At 39.4% G+C, this 22952-nt stretch overlaps 1 protein-coding gene across 1 annotated transcript in view; it reads right to left on the reverse strand.

Moving 5' to 3' along the window:
* Positions 1-8391: 8391 nt before the first annotated feature.
* The window catches only part of SPTLC3 (serine palmitoyltransferase long chain base subunit 3), an 85627-nt gene continuing 71066 nt past the window's right edge, over positions 8392-22952 (reverse strand). The window contains exons 10-12 of the mRNA XM_054383641.1: positions 12218-12353; positions 10887-11016; positions 8392-8505 (exon numbers count right to left, since the gene is read on the reverse strand). Coding sequence (XP_054239616.1) covers positions 8392-8505; positions 10887-11016; positions 12218-12353 — 380 coding nt within the window. The remainder of the gene's footprint in view (positions 8506-10886; positions 11017-12217; positions 12354-22952) is intronic.

Consider the following 22952-nt stretch of genomic DNA (forward strand, 5'->3'; position numbering starts at 1 on the left):
AGTACCAAAGAAAGCAGCTGCTGCTCCCTCGTGGTCATCAGTATCATCCCTTTTTAAAGTTTCCATTGCATATAATTTGCTTCCATTTCTAATCCTCTATCTGCTACCTGTCTACAGGGCTGCTTTAATCTTAGCTCTTGGTTAAGTCAAAATGAACCAAGGTAATGAAGGCTTACCACTGAAATAGCTTAACTCAATCTCTGCCTACATGTCAGATCAGGAGATTGCTACAAACAGCAGTTTCTAAAGCAATTGAACAATCCTGAACTCAACCATTTATCTCCATCCTTTCCCACTTTCATTTTTACCACTTGGTAAAGTGTTTTCACTGACTACATCTCCTGTCAGTACTGTCTGGCATGACTATGAAGCTGTTTTAAAACTTAGGTGGCCTCTTGATTTTCAAAGAGCAGAAAGAGACCAGAACACTTATATTGTATACAATACAGAAATCAAAGCTTAGATGTTATCACACAGCTGACCGCTTTCTGCACTCACCATGGATGGCATAACTCAGTAAATCTTCAATTATAAAATGAATGACAATTTCAAAGAATTTAGAAAAAATAATCTTCCTATATTGGGACCAGCACAGAATGAATGCTTTGCTGTCAGTGTGGATTTATTCTTTTGAGGTCTGTTGTCTCTTACTATATTCACTACCAAATATTTCTTTTCCCATCTGTTAAAACCGAGCATGGAAATCAAACAGGGCTCTTGTGCCCATTCCTCCCTGTTTTACACTTGAAAGCTGGTTTTACTCACTGTTGCCAATTTTTGTCCTTGAAGGCTAATATCACAAGTGGCCAAATGAAGGCCACCCTCAGAGAAGAATCTGCTTTAGCTGTTTGTGTCTCAGTGATCAAACATGCCTAAATTTCCTTCACAGAGCTAGTTCTGAGGAAATATATCACTTTTATTACTTTATCATTTTCCATTGGGACTAGAAGATTTCTGTGTAAAAACTACCATAGTGGCTGTACCTTAAAGCATTGTCCTTACTCTGTTGGAGTTGTTTGTGATCTGTTTTCACAGTGTCACTTGTCCTGAATAGAAGACAATCCTTGTTTACATCAGCTTTCCTTATTTTTTTTAACACTGGTTCACATCTATAACTCCTAGTTATGGAAGAACAAGGAATCTCTCTGCTTTTAGGCTCCACATTGTTCCTTCCTTAGGTTCTAAAGAATCAGGGGACCCATGTGCCATCATGGACACCCATGTTATAATGGTGAGGTGGTATCTCCTCTTCTCTCCTTCTTGTCTGAAAATCAGTCTGTCTTTTCCTTCCCCCTTCATTATGCCCTGTGGTGCCTCAATTCTGGCTGTCTCTACTGTCTTGTCATTTTGTCTTTGGGGGGTAGTTTCTCTTCTTTTCTTCTTTGCCTCTGAATTGTTTTCCTTCTTCAGCTGAAGAAATTTGTTGCTTAGCTTCATCTCTCCTGCACTAGCTAATTTCAACCTCTCTTTTGCACGTTGGTAGGGTTCTCACACAGATATCTCCACCACTCTGTTCTCCAGGCCATATTCTTCAGAAGGTGTTGCTTTGTAGTGTTGCTTCTGCTGTCTTCTCAGTATGTCCCTCAATCACATATTTTAATTCCTGATGGCTGAATTTCAAGTTACCTCCACTTGCCTCTTTAGCACTTACATCGTTTCCTCCGTGACTGTGGTCAAAATATGTTTCATACTTCTGTACCACACCATCATGTGCCACACCACACTGAAGTACAGCATCATCTTTGTGAACTCTTTTGTCCTTTTAAAATTATTCTTCAAAGAAGCCTAACAGTTAGGTATCGAAATTCTGCTGATACTTACAAGGTCCTAGGTGCATTGGTTTATAATACGTGTCAGAGGAACAGGAGACTATCACAAGCTGTTAAGCAATAAAAATCCTTGTAACGTGATCTGTTGTGGTTGGGCATTTTATTGAAATCCTGGATAGTCATTTGCAAGAAAGCTGACACGCAGAGTTTGGATTTAATCTTCACATTTCCACTCATACTGTGGCATTGTTTGAACACAACAGCTTTGGGATCCTGTCCGAGCTGTTCCACTCTGGTTTGAATTATCTCTCTTGTTATTTATTTATTTTTAGCTTTGAAGTCTGTGTACTTTAAAAATCAATGAACATCATTTTAACAAGAAGGCACTAATTACATTTTAATAAACTGGAAAGACTTGGCTACAAATCTTTGAAAAGATAAATTCATATTTTAAAAAGCTTCCTAATCCAACTGGCATCATTGTACTAAGACACTGACAATGTCTCCACAGAATGGAAATAAGAATCTGTTTTCCAGAATGTTTTTCTATGATTTATAATTAGTGTTCGTAATTGTACTGCCTTGTACACTAGGTCTGGTAAACAGAGTACTCATGAATTTAATAGGATTAATGGAGAAGTTCTGAGATGTAGAAATTAAAAAGATCACTCAGATAATAACAACACTTAGCTCTTTTGTAGCTCTTCTCATCAGTTCAACTTAGTGTTTTACAAAAAAATCAGGACCACTATCACAGTTTTATGGAGGGATAAAAATGATGCAAGGAACATTAATGTGTCTCATCTGCAGTTACTTAACAGAGCACAGACAGATAATAACTGAGTGTCTTGCATCCAGTTTAGAGCTCTGGTACATAGGTTATTGTGGTTTGCTGAGCAATTTTTAAAACATGGGTATTGGAGTGTGCAGTGGGAGTCAGAGAGTTTGTATCAGGATGTTCTGCACACAATGAAATGCCAAAAGTGCAAATTGATGGTCCAGGAACTATGCCAAATATCATGCCTCTTCTGACCTCTCTGAGAGTGGCTGCATCCTTGGTGTCAGGGCTTTTGAAAAGCAGCTCCCACATAAAAGTAGGATCCCCAGCAACACAAACCCCAGTTTCTGTATAGCACAGAGAGCAAGTCGTCATGAGGTTTGTGTGGTAACAACAAGGGGAGAGTAGAACACACAGAGGATACTTGTGTCAGGACAAGCTCCAGGAAACACAGGGGAAGTTATGCTTTTGAAATGTTCCCACTTATTTCATAATTTCTGTGCTATTGCAGAACAGCTGCTGGAGAGGTCAGCAGATAAAGAACATACTTCTGACAAGAGGCTATCTGCAGCATAGTGAAAGCCAGCCTGTGCCAAGAAACACTCACTGCAGTGCCATGGACCATACAGGGTCATATTGGGCCCAAACAGTCATAGCTCATCACTTTATGCTGTGCTCTGAACTGGTGAAACAGACCTGCTGCTTGCTGTGCTGGGAATGGAAATGGAACTAACAAAGATGAGGGCAACAAATGCGAGGATTCTTCATGGCACGAGAGATCAGTTCTGTGCTCTAGGATCATATGCCTTGGGCCATTCACAGGATACTAGAGTCAGCTCATGTTCATAACAAATTCTTTGAGACAATTACAAGAGAAGTCATAGAAAGGCAAGCTTCACCCATTACATCTAGCAGCATTGTCATACATACCAAAATTTCTGTCTGTTATTGCAAGTACTTGAGTTGTGAGAATAGATTTCCTAGGCTTCCTACAGTGTCCTGGCTGTATCTTCTGGTTGAATTGATCTGTCATAGAGCAATTCATCTCCTGGGGAGACGTATAGGCCATGTCCTTCTGTGTCTGCAAAAAAGAGGACAGACTGTCATGCCTATCCTGGAGCCACATCAGTTATACCTGGCAGAGCAGCACAGGCAGTTCTCACCATACTACAGCTACTCCCAGCAGTGGTATCCTAGCAGTGATGCCCAATGAAGACAACACTATGCACAGTCGTCAGAATGATCTCTGCACAATTTTCAGCAGCAGCACTGTTCCCTATAAGTGGTGGCTGAAGCACTGCTGGAAGCCTGGTTACCTCTGCAGCACACGCTGCTGAACTCAGGTGCATTTACAGTTAATAATTGTTGGCCTTGGCACAGCACCTGGCATGATCGACTATCCAAAAAGGTACCAAGTATCAGGGACATCTACTATGGCATCCTATCTACCCTGCCTTCTTTTCATAAACAAATTGGACTAACACATGGGATGCAGTTTGCCTGCTTTGCAGTTACTATTTTGATATTAAAGACCAGGTTTTCCACCTAGCTAGTTAAAAAGATTTAACAGCTCCTGTAACACTTGCACAAGAGATTCTTTGCACAAAACTGGATCTACTCAAAGTTTCCAGGTCCACCATGTATCTCCATATCCTGTGCCTCTATATTACCCTTTTCATTTAATTAACACATGATATAAATGGATTTATCATTGCTCTCTTATGGCACTTAGCAGTGACATATGTTATATGGAGAAAGAAACACACTCACCTCTTACGTAACTGCTGAGCAACCAGGCTGATTCAGATCCTGTGCTGATGGTGCTGAATTACTATTCAGTGTGGTCAGCTGAGTGATGGTTGTGGAACCAGCCTGACATGTCTGAAGCTCTTTCTCATGAATGGATAGAGTGACATTCTCCTTGTGACTGGTCTGCAGTAAGCAAAACCAGCACTGAATATGTGATTAAATGAGGGAAACACCTAGATACTTTTTTAAAGGCATCTGGAGGCTTAAAAATTCAGCTGCTGTTGAATGACATCCACCATTTCTCAGATGGTGGTATGGCTTCTTTAAAATTTGGTCCTGATCTGTGTTTTAACTTGAAGAATGATAAAATTCATGCACAAATAAAAAGCAGATCATGTACAAGAGAATCTCTATTGGACTTTAACGAGGCTAGAAAATACATAAACACTTTTCTTACATCATTATTTTATCCCCTGTGTCAGCAGGTCAGAGAAATATGTGATGCACTTTCAGCCAAACACATTTTGGGGAAAAAAAAAAGAAAGAAAAAGAAAAGAAAAATAAGAAAATTTAAATCCTACCTTAAATAAATCCATTCCCATATCCTGGTCCCTTGTGAAGAGCAATGGCTGTGAAATAATCCGGAAACAGGAGCATTCAAACCTCTCTGAAATAAGTGCAGGAAATTCACCTCACACTGACAGGTTCCTTTCATGGTTGCACTAGTTTTAAGCCAACAGTATTGACTTCAAAGCAAGATTTAACCTGATCTATACTTGCATGAGTGATAGATCAAGTCCATTCTTGGTTCAACAGCTTGGGCTGTTCATATTAGGTTCAGTTTACTAATTTAGCACCATCAATAGGAAACTTATTTAAAAGGAAAGCTTAAAGTCTACAGGAGCTGATGAGGATACCAGGAAAAACAGGCAGAATGAGACAATGCCTAAAGAGCCTACTTCAGGTCCCCTGCAGCTGCCAGTATGCTTTTCCCTAGACCCAGAAGACAGAAACTAGCAGAACAGAAAGAACATTAAGAAGAGGCAGGAGAAGTGGATGAGGGAGCCACCCTGAAGAGTTGGATAAACTCAGGAAATTAAGGCTTTCTAAAAGATGAGGTGGGATAAAGGTACAGGAAAGGGTAAACAATTCAGATACTCTGTCAAACAGACAACTCTTGAGCCATCTCACAGCATGAAGGTCAATCAAGATTTTATGTAAGATAACAAGATGCTAGAATTGTAGCTTGCCATCAAAAGGTTAGTGTATTCATGATCACATTTCCAGTGGATTAAAACATGACAACTTCAGCAATTTTTATTTATTGAAGGAAGTTCTTCAAAACCTTCTAAACCAGAGAACTGTATCTCCTGAGAACATGCATGCCTGAAGATGGAGTATATTCTGGGAGATATGTGATCATTGTGCTAGGTGTGCTAATTCCCTAATAAGTACTCCATCAGTTTGTATTAAGCTAGCTAAAACAGAGTCTCCAATCACTGATCAACTCTTAATCCATGAAAATTGATGCAAATTTGGAAACACTCCACTGAGATTATGATGGTGGAAAAGCCAGTGCCAGACCATAACCAAGCCTCTTGGGGAAAATCTAAAAGTCTGAAGTTCCTGGGAGTAGTTTTCTTATTGCACTAGCAGAGCAGGGATTTCTCCCTAACTGTTCCCTGAGCCCAGAGATAGTCAGCCTGTACTTTCTGTAATGTGTAAGGGATGGAAGAAATCAGAAGAAACCATATAATAAATCAGCTGACAGTTTCTAAAAAATAGCTGTCCTCTCTCCTTAATATGAGTGAGAGTAATGTTCTGAGGGCAGGAAGAATTCAGCTTTGGACAGAAAACATTCCCCTGCAGGGGGACAAAAAGTGATCATTCTGTAGTTTAATCAGCCTCAGGCCTCTCTTTGAGGGAAATAGCGTGTTGCCTGCAACAGCATGTGCAATAACGTTTGCTGAAACATAAACTATGGCTGGATACCCCAAGATGGAAGGTCAAAAGTCAACTGAGGATCTGGCCACAGGTGTTCAGCACTAGAGATCAAAATGCAATATATGAATTTCAGTATTTTCCCTCAAGGAACAGGTTGCAGAAACCTCTCAGCCCAGCTCTTTCCCAGTAAGTGCACTCACCCTGCACGTAACAGAACTGTACATCACCATTCACTGGGTTTCTTAAAGAAGTTCACAGTTCCTAATTTCTCATTGTCCTGTGCTTATTTTCATGTTTATATGGTGAACTTGCTCTGATGCACAAACACAGCTCCCTTCAACCTCTCCAATGTTTTTCAAGTCCGTCTACCAATGTGAAGAATCGCATGACACCATTTAGTCCTCCTCCAGCCCTTGATACATGTTTCCTAAATCTGACATTGGATATTATGGAATGTTTTGTAATCAGTTCTTAAAGTTACAGCATCACTGGATTTTTATTAACTTGCACAACAACAACAAAAATCCAACAAAAAAATGGGCCCTCATAACCAATCAGCCTTGTTATATCCTGAAAGCTGCTTTAACAAGCAGGGAGTAATATAGTGTAATTGGTACTCCACAATTTAATTGTTCTGTTCTTAAATCTAATATTGCAGCTGTGGGTTAAGTTTACACCATAGCTTTCAAGAGAACATGAAAGTGTGGTACATCTGTGCAACAGAAAGCTAAACATCTCTCATCTGATGTGTTTACAATGACATTTGATAGTGTGGAATGGTTTGGAGTTCATTCTTAAAGCTGCAGAACCACCTTTCAACACTGCAAAAAGAAAAAAAGTCTCCAATCTCCTTCAAGCAACTTAGCCCACATAAGCCTGATAATAATGCTGCTGCAGGCATTGCAGGGAATCTGCCAGCTGTAGCAATTCCTTCAAGTATCTTTGAGCAGTGGAAAAGGGGACAATGACATCTTCCCCTTCAGATGACATAATTATTTGAAAAACTATCTACTCAAAAAAGTCTGCAACTAGACAAGTGAAAAACAAAACAACCCCTGACATGCATAAAACACACAAGAGTATTTCAGGAAATGTTATTAAGAAGATGAATTTAGCTCACTTTAAAATGATGAAGCTTTCAATATAACAGGTGGCAGGACTGCTTATGGTATCTCGTACTTTAAATTCTAACTAACAACTTCAGCATTTTGTACTTGTTAGTGACTTTATTAAGCCCATAAGTAGTTCAAAAAACTTAGGAATGGGCCCATAAATGTCATCTGCAGTTTGTGGACTGCAAGTATCTGACTGTTTTGATCAAGGTTTTTACGGGAAAGTTAAATGGTTATTAAAATTATTTACTACTGCTACACTAAAAGGGAGCAAGCCTGCTGAAGACCTTTGTTTGTGATAAGACGTGACAGGCTGTAGGTCAAATGTGTTAGCTGAAAAGCATTTCTGTTTATGCCTAAGCCAAGATTTTTTTGTGTGTTGCAAAGCTTGTAGTGTACTTAAGTGGCTGAAAAAGTCCATGGAGGGGAAGAGGCATTTTCCCCTTCCCATAACCTGCTCTCAGAAATACATGATCTGATCAGGCTACTTTTTTTGTTCACTACATTAGTCACCTTCCAACATTTTCCATCCTTGGAGAAATGCCTGATAGGACAACTTAGTCAAAGAGGTTACTTTCTGCTCATTCCTCTGCAGCAGTCTGCATCAATGTCTTGATTTATGCTCTTTAACATGTAAAAGCAATCTCACTGCTGAAGCTCAGCTATATTACCATATTACACTGGAATACATTCAGTTTTTAAACTTTATTATTTCAGTCACAATTAAGACTATCTGAAGACTCTTCATAAAAAGGGGCTGTAACAAAAGCTTTACCTTAGCAACTCGATCAGTGGATGCATTCATTCTGCATCAAGAACACCATAAAAAGGACAGATCTCCTGAAGAGGCAAATCTGTATCATTATTTCAGTCTCTGCAATACAGAAATTTGAAACAATAAAATGCAACACCTGAGCTTCCCGTCCTTTCATTTAACTGAGAAACAAATTGTCCTTAGAAGGGAAGAAATGCATTCATATTTTTCGGTGTTTGGGGCTTCCCCCCAGCTTTCATAGTGTTCTCTTCACGGATGGGAAACTCAATCTTCAAGTTCAAACCTAGTTTCTTCATACAGTTCAGGATGAGATGACTTGGAATACCGTGAGTATTTCAGATGTAGAAAATCACCCAATTCATCCAGAGCATTCAATACCTGTAAGACCATAATACGATGTCAATTCTCTTAGGAAAAAAGACGAGGTCCTAGCAACCTCTACTTTACAGCAGAACAAGACCATAAAAGTATCACTTAAAGAAATTTTAAAGGTCAAATGGGCAAATTTTGCTCTCATTCTCCTGTAGTGAATCAATGCCATTGTATATGTACAAGAACAGAATTTACTCCTTCAGCAGGTTACAGTTTCTTAGTAAGTATATTAATTGATCACAGATGTAAAAGAATGACCTTTTCCCAAAAGCCCAAGTAAATAATAATCCTCATGAAAAGTTATCTTTGCTTGTGCAAAAGGGATGTACAAGGCAATGCTTCAATATTTTCCTGTAGATCCCAAAGACTGGAGTTACCACTGCATTTTCTTAGATAAGACTCAGCCACAGTGCTGATCAGAGTAATTGTAAACAGTCTCAATCATTTAAGATATTTTTAGTGCACTCCATTTTCTTTTTGTATTAATATCACAGGCATAATTAGTAATGCGTTAATATTGTAATACAATTTGCTGAGCTGTATCCCCAGCTCTCAATAAATTCCAAAGTAATCAGGGAACTCTATACCACAGAGAAGTAAGTTCAGTGTTCTGCAGCATTCTGATCCACATTCAAGAGCAGCCAACCTTTTGGCATCAAAGAAAATGTGAATCTTGACTTTGAGCCAATTTCTGGGAAGCACTAAAATAAGCTCAAGAACAAAAAGGAGTAATGGTTTATATAGAGAGATAGCTTCAAGGTCATTAAGGAAGTTATTCTTGGGAGCTTGCCCTTTCATGGATTTTTCTTTGGTTTAGTTCTAGGCTGAGATTCAAAACAAATTTTGCCAAAGGGAGAAGTTTTCATTGAGCTTGTTACCTGTTGTTACCCTGGGTTTAGGCATATTCACAAAGTGTTTGTCCTAAAAACTTTCCATCTGCAAGTAATTAAACTCTGGGCATTTCCATTCCTCCACACTGTAAGAACGTTTAAAGAATGTGACAAGGACTACAGCAACGCTCCACTCTCAAAGGCAAAAATATACCATGTTCAAGAATGATGGCTGGGGAATGTTTTGAGACCTTCACTGGTATGAGGAAACAGCAACATGCAGGTAGCAGGAATCGAACATGCAGTGATGACCAAAAGATGTAAAGGGCTTGACATTTAGGGGTGAAGAAAGAGGAAGAAAACCAAAGCTGCAACCTCTTGAAAATTACTCTTCCCGTTGTGTCATCATCTGTTACAAGTTGCGTGAATGAAAATCTACACAATCAGACAGCAAATGCTGGCGATGACTGACACGAGTACACAGCTACGTCCTCTTCTATGCAATGCTATTGTTATGGTATTATACCTTGTTAATCAATACTGCCCCTTTAAGAGCTGCAGGAATTTTACACTGCACACATGCAAGGCAGGTTTTTCAATGTTGTTTGAGAGGGGTTTACACGGGCATGGGAGCGGGTCAGCTGGACAGGGCTCTGGCCTCAAGCTCCACATGAATCTCAGGATGCAAATGGAGAGCCAGACGCTCTCTGCAGGCACAGGTGTTTGTCTACATGAAGGAGTGGCATCTTTAACTCTAATGCCTTCCATGTTCATTTTTTTTTTTCCTTTGACCATTGTATTTGTGCAAAGAGAGGGAAAAGAAAGCCTGAAATTTACTGTTAAACCTCCATGTTCCATGCCTCTAACCTGGCTTATTCTGTGAATGAAAGAACGTGTATGAAGCCAGGCCAGAAACACCTTCAGCAAGAAAACGAGATGGAAATTTTCAGAGGTTATTTTAAACTGGAATGGAGGCTTACCATGGAAATCTCTACATACTCTTAACAGTGTTTCTGATATCAGAGAAAGATACGGAGATATCAGAGAAAGATACCAGAGAACTAAGAGAGGCCAGACAACACCAATTCAACTTCATTAGGTTCAAACAGTTACAAGTACTGTTTACAATTTCCACCTGTATGCCCAAGGCTGTCTCATATACTTCTGCAACTCAAGAAATATGTGGAAATATGGAATGAAAATAAAGGTACAGAAAACTTGATTTGCAATTATTTCCATGTAGTTTCAGGTTACCTACTCTGATAGCTTCGACCTAGCATTTAACTTTTATCTTGCTGTGCTCTTCCTGTAGGTCTTTATTAGGGATGACAGATTTTGTCACTATTAGAAATAGAAGAACATAGCCAAGTTAACCATCCCATGATTTATTTTAAAAAATAAAGTATATAATGCTAAAACACCTTTAAAGATCAAGTGACAAGGCCAGAACAACAAAAATTAAAATGAATTATTGAGATTCAAAGCAACAGACACACAATTTCTTACAACCTCCTTTGCATCTGAAGTGAATTTCAGCAGGACATCTGCTATGCTTACCGTGTCTAACATCTCCCGCGTATGTGCAGCTGATACACAAAACCGAGCCCTGGATTCTGTGATGGGAGTAGCTGGAAACCCAACCACAACCACCCCGATATTTCTTTCTAACATGAGTCTTGCAAAAGCCCTAAGGAGAGAAAAGAAGACAAAAAAACCAAGGGTAAACTATCTCCAATAAATGAATCACAGAGAGAAAACATTCAAGTATAATAAAACAATGGGTAAAATCCTGTCTTCAATTGAAGTGGATGGTAATTCCCACTGAATTCAATAAGAACCAGAATTTTACCAGCACGACTGAGAATCTTTGCTGCTCAGCTGCTCGTGAAGCCAAGTGAGTGCCAAACATTAGAAGCATGATGGCAGCAAGAGCACTGAAGAATGGACATGATTCATTTATGTCAGTGAAAGGCTTTAAGTACAAACGGAAACGCGGGCATTCACAGTCCCTAAGCACTGAAGCTGGGCTTCTGGAAGGTATGAAAGCAGGGATCCTGCACACTAAACAGATCAAAACTGTCTGTGTGATGGCTTCTTTGCTCTCACAATTACTCCGCCAGTTTAGGAACCTCTTGTGTTTTCTGTGCTAGACCTAGAGCACTTAGCCACACTAAGTGTGGTAGTTTTAGGCTATGCCTTTAAAAAATTTTCACAGATCTTGAGCAGAAAGTAGTAAAATATAAATCACCATTGGGTGTGAAAAGGAAAATAATGATAGTTCTAAACAGTCCCACGGGAGAATGTTTCATTTGCTTCCAACTGAGCTGGTCTGGAAAATTTAATGTTGGGGGGGGTGTGGGGATGTGGGAATTTTCAACCCACCACGCTAAGGAACTTGCAAATACTCCTAACAGCTCAACCCTTACTTACACTATATTACTGCTGACTTCTGACAGTGCAGAATTGGATAGGTACTGAATGGCAAAACATACAAAAGACATTCAAAAGTCAGATGGAGAAAAATAACATCCATCCAAAACAATTCATACTTCAAAGGCAATGTTTTGTTTTTAATGATTACAAATTAAAAAAAACAAAATACTGTCAAAAGTATTACCCCAGAGCAAGTAAAAAAAAAAAAGGCAAGAAAAACTTTAAAATCCCTGAATATTGGAACAGCTCAAAATTAACTCTAGGGCCAAATTTAAAATAGAATACAAATAAATGATTAATTCACCTAACATTGTATATTTCACTTGTGAAACATCTACCACATATAACAATACTTTCCCAAGCGTTTACCAAATAACCCATGAACTTGACCAGTGTTTATTTTGCCAATGTGTGTTTTTTTTTTTGTTTGTTTGTTTGTTTTTCCCAGTACTTACCCTATCTTACCAGGCATATAAAGGAGTAAAGGGACAACAGGAGAATCATCATTGCCATAAATGATGAAGCCCATTTCGTGCAGTCTTCGTCTGAAGTACCTTGTGTTTTTCGCCAGCTGGCGCACTCTTTGGAGCCCTGAAATGAGTCAGTCAGGAAAACAGTCAGTGCAAAAATTGGTAACAGGCAAGAAACAGGGCCAAAAGGTTTGGATGAAATGTATCCGTTGCTTCAGAATAAAACCAATAATCCGTTGATTCAGAATAAAACCATGGAATGAGATAAAAGTAACTGTGTTGATTACTATGGAAATGTAGCACAGACAACTGGCATTCCTGTACTTGTGAGGTTCCTTCTCACCACAGAAATACTATTTGCTCTGGGGATACAATTTTTCTTCTGCTAAACAACTTGCTTTAAAGCGTCCTACTGAATAAAGCCTACTGAATGACAGACAGCAGTATAGGGAAGTAGCTGTATGTCTCAGCAAAGACAGGACATGTAAACAGACTATGTTCTTTCTCAGCATAATTTGCTGTAAAGGGAATGTCCACAGATGTTGATACAGATGTCAGAACATGCATTTCTTTTCTCACGAACAATATTCCATAGGGTCCTCATGTATCTTAGCTAGTTCTCTGAATACATGTTTGGTTTGGGTTTTTTTTTTTTGTCTGGTGGTGGTGTGGGTTTTTTTTTTTTTTTAATTCTGTGGCTGTAATAAGGTGAAAGTAGAAAATACTGCATTTTGGGTCAGCTCAGACTGATGCTTTTGTTGCAGTTTTTTAGACAGAGGAAAAATGTGTTAAAATTTGTTATTACACAAGGTCTGATCTTCTGCAGTTTGTTATCAACATTCAGTATAACTCCAGTGACTCTAATATGCATCTACATAGGTAATCTCTTGCTGAGTCCTGCTCAGTTTCCCTGTCCTCTTATCTTGATAATATCACTCTCTGACAACAGATTTAGACATTCAAGACTTTCAGACACAAATTTTGTTGTCTGCATTGTCCATGATCCCATTCTGTCATGAATCCATCGATGTGCTCCCCAACAAAACTAACAGGAGAGTGGAAAACAATTATTTTTAGTGAAGGAAAACTGAAACAAAACAAAACAAACCCCCAAATAAAACTCCCCACTCACAAACAAACCAACCCAAAAATCCAAACCAACCAAACAAAACCAAAGCAACCAATCAACTAATGAAAACCCAACCAACCAAAAAACCCCAACCACCCCCAAACAGCAGAGAAAAAAATGTGCTTGAAAAGTCACCTCAGCCTTTTGTTTTCTAGTGTTGCTAAGGAGGTGATTTTTGACAAGTGCAGTTGCTTCCCCACCTATTGCAGATAGAACAGAAGAGTCACACTTGACATTACTGCAGGTAGGAAATATAGTATGTCCTTTCCCCACTCCACCTGCATTATATTTTACCACCAAGCTGATATATGTGCTGCTCTTCAGTGCTGTAAGGTGCTGACAGGGATGGTGCCACCTACCCTATATCCATATGCTGCCTCCCCAGTACCAGTCCTAATTTCACACAGCCACTCAACGAATCAGGCCAGGCCCATCATCTGCCTAACCTCATCAGAAATAAAACTGCCTAATGAATCAATTCTCTAAACCTAATCACTGTGCAGCTGCTTGTGTCTACCCAGCAGAAATGGTGAGAACACGTGGAAAGACTGGGATTTAGCAAGACACATCACAGCTACAATCCTAACTTTCATTTTCCTGCTGCTCATCAGCCCATACTTTGAGTATCATTTACATTATATCACCCTGAATACTGAAGCCTCTGGCACAACTAATTTCCACTTTTAAGGTACCTTTGCACAGATATATTACATTTTCACTCTTCATTTACTTTTTTGTTTTACTTTACTTCTAGTTCTTCATTTACTACTTTTTGGCTATTTCCTGATTTCTCATCTTCTTGCTTGTAACTGCTGTGGCCAGTTAGGCATTTGTGGCAGCTACTTACCACCTCAGACCACATTCTGGCCCACCACTTCCTGTGGCTTTTCTTCATATTCCCTCTTGGCCAACGTGAGGAATCACCACACCTACGCAGACCTCTTTTCCATTAATCATTTCTGAGCGTGCGGAGGTTTGAATGAGATCTACTGCTTCATCTGTTCTGTATCTTCCCAAGTCAAGGTTCTGTCAATGTTCTGGCTGGGAAATTTATAGGGAAACTGGGACTTGCTTCACAGTGATCAGTATTTTGCTGAACAAATTAAAAGATCTCATAAAACCAGTGCATTTGTAACTTTATGCACAAAACTGCCCACACAGACAACCTGTTAGTTACAGCTTCAGTCATTCAGTTTAAAGCATTCAGTGGAAGAGATCTGCTGGGTTAGAAAAGGCCACAAATAGTTTAGCCATCTCTCTAATGCTGCTAAAACAAAAACAGCTGTGCCAGAGCAAGGAAAACAAATGAAACACAAAAGCATCCTACTACAAAGCCTTCCAGTCACTAATAAAAACAATAGTCTGTGGTATTTCCAAAAATATTTTTGGTGTAGTAGATCTCAAAGAAACAGGAGAAAATATTGAGGAGGAGAAATGGGGGCAGGGGAGATGGCAAGGAGAAGAAGTTAGAGAAGAACCACAGAGTAATGTGTCTGAAGTCTAAAGACAGACTTTTTTTCCTGTTAGAATTTGTAAAGATGTTATTAGCACCTCCTGAATGCCCAAGTTACAAGGAGGAGGGTGATGGAGTAACCTGAACTGGGGGCTCAAAACCACTGCTGCTTCTTGCTATCTTAGCAGCCCCTGAGCTAGTTTCCAAACTTTCAGTCTGCAGCATTTGAAACTACTAGATTTGCAATTAGGGAAAGTTTTTGTAAGTGCAGATGTTCTTGGCGAGTGCAGCTGAAGGCTTTGCTGCCTTCTCCATTCTATTCAGCTGTTTACCACAACGCTGGAAACATAGTGTCAGCCACTCAAGATTCCAGGCTGCTTGCTATTTATCAAACCATATGCACATGGGCCAGAGTTGATCAGTTTGTCTCTATTTATTTAGGTACCAGAAATTTAGGCTCCAAAGCAAGTTCCAGACAACCCCCCCAAAAGTTGAACATTTCTTCCTTTGCAATCTTCCCTTGCTAAACCTATATTCCTCAACCAGGTTTTGATGGGACAGATCCTCTTTCAAGATTCCCTATAGATCTCACTTCAGCCAGCCAGTGCTGATGCAAAAGGGCCACTTTAATGTTTTAGCAACATCCCAGAGTAGTAATTTAATGTGCAAGGATGCATTAAAGAGCCAAATAAAAGATGAGAGCACTCACATATATCTGGAGTGGGGAAAAAAGAGCACATTGGGAGACGATTGCTGCACACCATATTTATGGATGGGTGGCTGGGAGGAACCTATTTCTTTAGCAAGTGTCAACACTTTTCTTTCTCGTGTTGGGTGGTCAAAGACCACATACACACATCATATACACAACCATCTTATACACTGTCCTGATAAGAGCAATAAAAACCTTGAAGTTTGTAACTGTATTTCAATGCTCTTTTTTTATTCCTTTACAGGACCCTCCATGTCAGATAAGGAGGAAGATCCCAGCAGAATATTTATTTTGGTCTCAGTTCACAAGTTATCTTCATGCTGCTTGGGACATAAAATGATACACAGTCAGTTTACTGGGATTCTATTGAAATGCAGGATTAATTACCTGGATGGTACAATAAAAACGGACTCATTGCATCTGCAATTCACCCACTACTGGAAAACTTGGAGTTTAGATTTGTTGCATCACTTAAAAAAATATTTGTTTTACTGCAAAGTGCTAAGGTGTTGGCAATTTTCGGAAAAATGCTGGTTCTGTTTTTATTTGACAGACAGTATTGCATACTGGCACTTTCAGCTCATTTATTTCTGCAGGCTTTTAGAAGGCCTAATAGCTCAAAATTAACATGGTTTAAGGAAAAAAATGCAGAGAGGACACAACAGAGATAAATGATAAAAGATAGTGGCTTGTTCATAATTTATCTGAAGCAGCAAACTTTTTAAGAGAGCCACTTGGAGTAACAAATTGGGTAGATGCTTTGTCATGGGCCAGAATATGGCTTCAGACCTGCTTTCAGGGAGGAGCTGCTCTGGAGTTTGACAGTGAGAAGGCATCTTGCCCCCAATGTTGAGGGCCTGATTTCAGGCCGGTATTACATGGCACGGTTCCATGCACTTCAACAGAGCTTTGCTATTTATGCCAGCTGAGGACCAAAAGGGATAGTAAAACTATCAGCCCACTCCTGCAAGATTTTAACAAGCTGAGAAGCTGACTGTGTTCACTTCCTTCACCAACATTTTACCTTTGAACTCTTCTACTCTTGGAAATACTGACTCAATATATTGAAAACAGGAATAAGCAACCTGTAGCTTTTCATATCGAGATCTCAGGTGCGTTTTAATTGAAAGAGAGTTATTTTTCCTGAGCCCGTTCCAGGAAAGATAATCCCACGCTGTACTTTTTTTCTGGCATATGGTTGACTCTTCAAGATACAAATCCACCTGCTTTAATGTTATCCAGATGTTGTTTCATAGGGGCTTTCTAGACAATTAGTTACACAATCAAACTTTTACATACCCGTGTCAGTATGTCTCTCCAATTTGTGTTTCTTGGATAGAGAACTCCACTCCCTGTCCTCCTCTACTAACAACTAGATAGTGAAAAGCAGGCTTTTGTAGGTTGAAAAAAAATTGGAAAACAATAGCTCTTCCCTTCTAAACTGTTGCAGATGGACAGATTTTCTTTTTTTTTTCCTCCCCTCTAGTTCCATTATAGAAGTAACACACATGTATCTCCATGTGCATTAAATCACAAATAGAATGCTACAAAACTGGTGTGCTTAAAGGAAATATGTTGTCAGAAAAAAAGAATATATAAAAACCCAACAACAACAGCAGCAGCAACACCATCATCACAATAAAATCAAAACCAAAACAAACCAACCAACCAAAAAACCCAAACAACAAACCAAACAACTTTGCTATGAACTAGGTTGAAGTGAAGATATTTTCTTCCACAACCTAATGCCAGTTAGAAACGTAGTAATTCCAGCTTAATTCAGCTGCTTAAATAAGCCCTTAAGGACTGACTTAGTCCAGTTTTAACTGTGAAATGCTGCAAAACATCCCAGAGCAGACTAAGGGAAGAAAAAGTGGCAATTTCAACTGAAGTAGAAAGCAGTAAAATTGTACAAATTCCATCATTTTTACCTATTTCTCAAACAAGTCAGCTATACCTACCCAGAACCTTATCTATATTCAGATACCTACTGTAAGCATTCAGTGTCCTGCAGAATGGCAGAGACAGAGCAGCCAGGCTTGGCTGAGCCTTATTTACTCCCAGCACAGGTAATTAATCACAGGGCATGTCAGTGCCTCCACTGAAAGCCAGCCAGTGCACAGTGTGCTCCATCTGCATCACATTAGGTGTTTCTGAAATGCCAGTGATCTAAAAACGACAGCTAGAAAAGGCACTTCTCTCCTTTGTGCTCCTCAGGCGGATAACAGTGGTGGATTCCTTGGGCAGTGGCAAGCAGCATCTGGAAGGTACAAGGGATCTTCATGCTTTAACCCAACAGCAAAGACACTGCTAAGAGGTGGCTGTGTAACAGAGCTGTATGTTGCTGACCCTGGGGGAACAGGCTACAAGTCACATTCAAGTCTGATCATACCCCTGCTCTACCTGCAGCTAATACTCATTTGTGAATACAGAGGACACATACCCATGGGTAGGGTCTGCTGGAGGACTACAATGCTGGTTTAACTTTGAACATAGAATAAGTGACTTCAAATGAAGTAGAATTTGGTTAGTCTTCAGAACCCTTGCCTGGTACTCCAAAGCCCCTGCTTGCTCAGACCAACTGACCCCTCCACGGATATGTTTAGGATTTCTTTATGAGGTGGACTTCATGGCAGGTGGTTCCACTGTAACAGTGTGTCTCATTTATTTTTAGCAAGGATGGCAGAATTCAGCTCTGTGTCATCATCCACTGGTGGCAGAACATCTGTGATGTTCAGCATAGACAAATAGTAATTGTGACAGCATATTACCACCATCAGCATCTTCCCTGTCACGGTCACTAGGAGCCCTAGCCAGGGAGCCAGTGCTGTGTAAAAAGGGAACAAGCTCAATTAAGTACCTTAAACGCAAGCACATAGTTATTTGGAATATTAACTTAAAATTAATCCAGAGCTCAAGTATTCTGCTTGATGAGGACCCAAGAAGAGCAACCATCTCAGAATGAAGCAGCAAAATGAGACTTTGAGCAGTAGAGTTGGAAGATAGAATTTAGTACAATTGTTTCTGTACAATTGTTTCTGCAAGCTGTTTTGGGCAGGTTCAAGGGGTCTGTCGCTAAGTTGCTTGCAACAGGAGAGTTTACAGCTACAGTTTCGTGATCAGCTCAGTCTGGCACAGATATGTTCGGCTGCAAAAGGAGTGGTTCCTCTTGCCTCCAGCTGCTGAAGTTCTGGCACTGGGATTCATGTAGCCATATGGTAGGTTGGCTCAGGGAACCAGTTTGGCTGTAGGCTAACCGTTTGTGGGAGGGTCAGTGGTTTTTCAGCTAGATCAGTTTGCTTCACTAATGCTGGTATAAGGAAAAGGGGAACAAATAAGGGGTTAGACAGGGAGAAAAGGAAAAAAGAAAAAAAAAAAGAGGGCAAGATTGCCCATCCTTGCACCAGTGTGGGTTTGTGCTGGGCTGAAGTGATGTGAAACTGAGGTCTTCGAACTCTCAGAGGGCCGCGACAGGCAAAGATAATGTTTTTGAAAAACTGCTGAGCACAGATAGAGGTGGAAAATGTTGAAAACTGGGCATTTGAAGAAGCTGATCCTTTAGTCATACAAAAATATAAGGCAGATAGAAATGTTTTTGAAAGCAAATCATTTTAATGTCAAGGCAAGACAGAAAGCAGCGCTCTGCAGCTTCTCACAGTCTGAATGAGCTCAAATGCAACAACTGTCCGCTAAAGACAAAAATGGAATCCAGTAGTTGCAAAAAGACAAAACAATCAGCACAAATGGCAAAATAAAGTAACATTTTAGGGAAACACTTTCTACCTAAACAATCTCAGGGATTGTCTTTTGACATAAGGACAGTAGATTCATGAGGATAGGGTTTTAAATTTTTCAGCATTCCTTAAAAACATATGAAAAGTGTCTGTTGCTGTTGGTGCACTGTTGTTTGCCATGCATTAAACAGACAAATGATGCCTTTGGAAATGCTGCAATTTGCTTGTTACTCGCATAATTTGTTATTAGTCATCAAAGACAATAGCTCTATATTTTCTAGCAGTCTTTGTCCGCCTAGTGGTTCTATTTTTTACCTATCAAACTGAAGTGTAAAAATATGCTTTTGATATCCTCAGGCAGAAAGGGAAGAAAATAAAATAAAAAAAAAGGTCTGAGGTCACAGCTGGATGGGCTGCGTTGCACGCAAGTAAGCGTACTTGGAAATTTGTGCAGGGTCCAAACACACTGAGTCAACTGCAGTCTCATCATGGAGGTAAAACCACTAAGGCAGTTTCCTGAGGTAACTCAGGTGGTGTAATGAGAAGCCACAAGGAGAACATATATGTATATATATAAAAAAATCTGTATTGTGAATGGTAAAGAGTAAATGCTATGGGAACTGCTGCTTCCCATATCTCCTAATAAATGAGGAGAGACATATTTGAGATCAAAAGTCCACAAAGGCTTAGGGGGGATAAATGAAGTTTTTATTATTTTTTTTTAATAGACTGTATGAATTGAGCTGTAGAACTTGCTGCCTTGTGACATTGCTGAAGGAAATACAGGTGCCAGAGGTTCGTATTCTTTTGAACAACTCTATTATAGGAACTATGATAGCATCTGTGACATTATGCTACCAAGAGTAAATGTGTCATCTTCTACAAGCTGTCGAGTCCTGAAAACCATGACATTGAAAAATGCCAGGACTCTACTAAAAATATGATTTTTTTTTCATGAAATCAGAAATACCTGTATGATTTTTGTTGTCATTCTCTGACTCTTTTGATACAAGTCACTATATGATTTTTTTTCATGAAATCAGAAATACCTGTATGATTTTTGTTGTCATTCTCTGACTCTTTTGATACAAGTCACTCAAGAAACAGAGAACCTGGTCACTGTGACCACATCCTATCCCTCTCTTTCATGCAAGAACAACTGTGCATATCAGTTTTGAGGGAACTGCTGTCTCCTAACTGTGCATATTTTTATGCTTCATTTTCTCAAGTCAGAGCAGAAAATATGGCAAAAGAAGGAAACTGTAATAACTGTCTGGGGGCTCTCTCACATTCTTGTGATGTTAATGCTTCACAACTATCACAAATATTGATATAGGACCTACCCATATGTTTACAGATGGTTTCTGCGGGAGATACCATGTCTTCTCTGTGTTTTTTTACTTATGTTAGTGCAGTGCTTTTAAAATGACAACTTCCTCATCCAAAGTGGAGTCTGCTGCTGCAAAGGAAGATAAGCACACATCTCGCTAGTACGCTTCCATGGTGGTTTGCTGACCAGAGAAGGACAAGAAATGTCTGAGGTACTAGCACTGTTTCAGATGGTCGTGTGTTTGCTGTAGTTTCTTGCAGGCACATTTGCTCCTCTTCCCCTCCTTCCACATAGCAGGCCCTTTTTCTTCACAGCCTCTCTGGTCAATCTTCGCAGCATCAAATTTTGTCCTTGTCTCCATCCCTATCACCCACTTGTTATCTAATTCCTTGTTGCATCTCCTTTGCTTGTCAGAGTCTCCTCTCTCTTTGATCTTCCTATTTCACCTTCCTGAGGTGACAATGCAGGCTGGATGCAGCTGCTCAGAGCTCCAGTCCTCTGCCCAGACTCTGGGTACAGGATGCTCTATTTGGGCCCCCCAAGCAGAGCTGAAAGATACACCTTCACTCAACAAGTCTTGAGATTTGTCAATGTTCATTTCAAGCAGGGAATTATTTAGAGACTTGTAACATCATGAAGTGTTTCACAAATGATATTTCACAGACATGGAAAAAATTATAAATTAAGCTACCATAACAATTTTGTCCGAAAGCCTGGAGAAACTGAAAATCTTCAGGGGAAAAATGATTTTTTTTTAATTGTCTTTTTTCTTTTTTCTCCCCTACTTTTTTTTTTTTTTGATTCCTAAATTTTCAAGTTTCTGTACCTATATCTAGTAACCTTCTGAGAAAGGACTGACATCTTTTTATTGATTGATATATATATATCAATCAATAAAGCTGAAACAGAAGCCTATTGTGGATAATTTCCAGCTAAACAGCTTAGGTTTCAGAGAACTATTTTTAAAGTGCTAACCTGTTCCTTCCTTGTAATGCAGCTGTACCCCCTGTGCCCATAAACATCTATTCATATCCTGATTCCTTTCCCAAGCAACCATATTCTTACTAATTGAAAATAAAGGAAGAAAATATAAAGAATAATGATATGGATACACAGAAGCATAAACACAAGCAGCATTTCTGGCCTCTGGCATTGCTCACTATGTAATCCTACCTATCCTACTCTTTTTTTAGATCAGCTGCCTAACAAATCAGTGGAGGATAATTAACAAGAAATTAAAGCATGTTATCTGTGAAAATATAAAACATGACTGTGTGAAATTCTAAAAAATACAGAATAAAGTTTTCAGAACAGCAATTTAAATGACCAAATCATTCTTCCTTCTCTTAGTTTTCTATTAATCTACCAAGGAGTTGGGCATGAAGTTCAGATGTAAGAACACACTGGGTTAATGCATTTGTCATCCCATTATTGCATGCTCTTTTCAAGAAGTACCATTTTGTTAATATGGAATTTTTAGCAAACAAAGCTACTTCCTTTCCAAAACATTCCCAGTATTTTTTGCAAGTCTCCCTCCCCTGCAGAAATGCCCTCCAGGGTACAACTCATCAGTGGGCATTTCCTTGTAAAGGACTGCTCAAATAAGCCTGCAGGAAGAGAATGCCACTTGAAATAAATTTGTGAATTAAATTCCTTTTATTGATTCAACAGGCTTACAGAGAACAAAGGGCAACTCTGAATCACCTGAAATTTCTCTGCCAAGTGTGTCTGCTACATGGCTTATGCTCTCACAAGGAGGGCTCACATCACATGCAGGATTCACCATTTTCTTTTACAGCAGGCCAGAACTCCTCAGCAAGGGCTGCTGTTGTCCTTGGAAACAAAAATATCTAAGAAGAGACAGTGCTTTCTGTCTTCTGTTCACCCCTCCTTTCTAAGCCACTACCTTCCTCTCTCTGATGCCAAGGCAGCATTGTAGTGTGGTCTAGCATAACATATTTTCCCTGTATTTTGGGTTGCTTTTTTCTTTTTTTTTTTTTGTAGTCCACGAGACAGCCTAATGAAGGGAAGCCCACATGAAAGAAAAACCAATAGGCTAAAATAATGAGTCTGGCTCAGAAGGACAAAAACCATTTTTTACACATCATAGTCAGTTTGCTAGCCTTTGTGTAATACTCCAAGTTGTGATATATGATTTACTAATTTGTTTTTCCATTCATTTGCATTTCATATTACAAGACAAATTTTAAAAAGCTGACAGAACACTAATTTATTTCATAAAGAATTTGTAGAAGATTTACTAAGCATTTATAAGTTGCAGAAATACAAATATTGTGTCATGAAACACTGCTTCTGGAAAAGAAAAATGCTGCAAACTCTTAAGCCCTAAGACACGCACATC

The sequence above is a fragment of the Indicator indicator genome, chromosome 9, assembly GCF_027791375.1.
Source record: "Indicator indicator isolate 239-I01 chromosome 9, UM_Iind_1.1, whole genome shotgun sequence".
NCBI lineage: Eukaryota > Metazoa > Chordata > Aves > Piciformes > Indicatoridae > Indicator > Indicator indicator.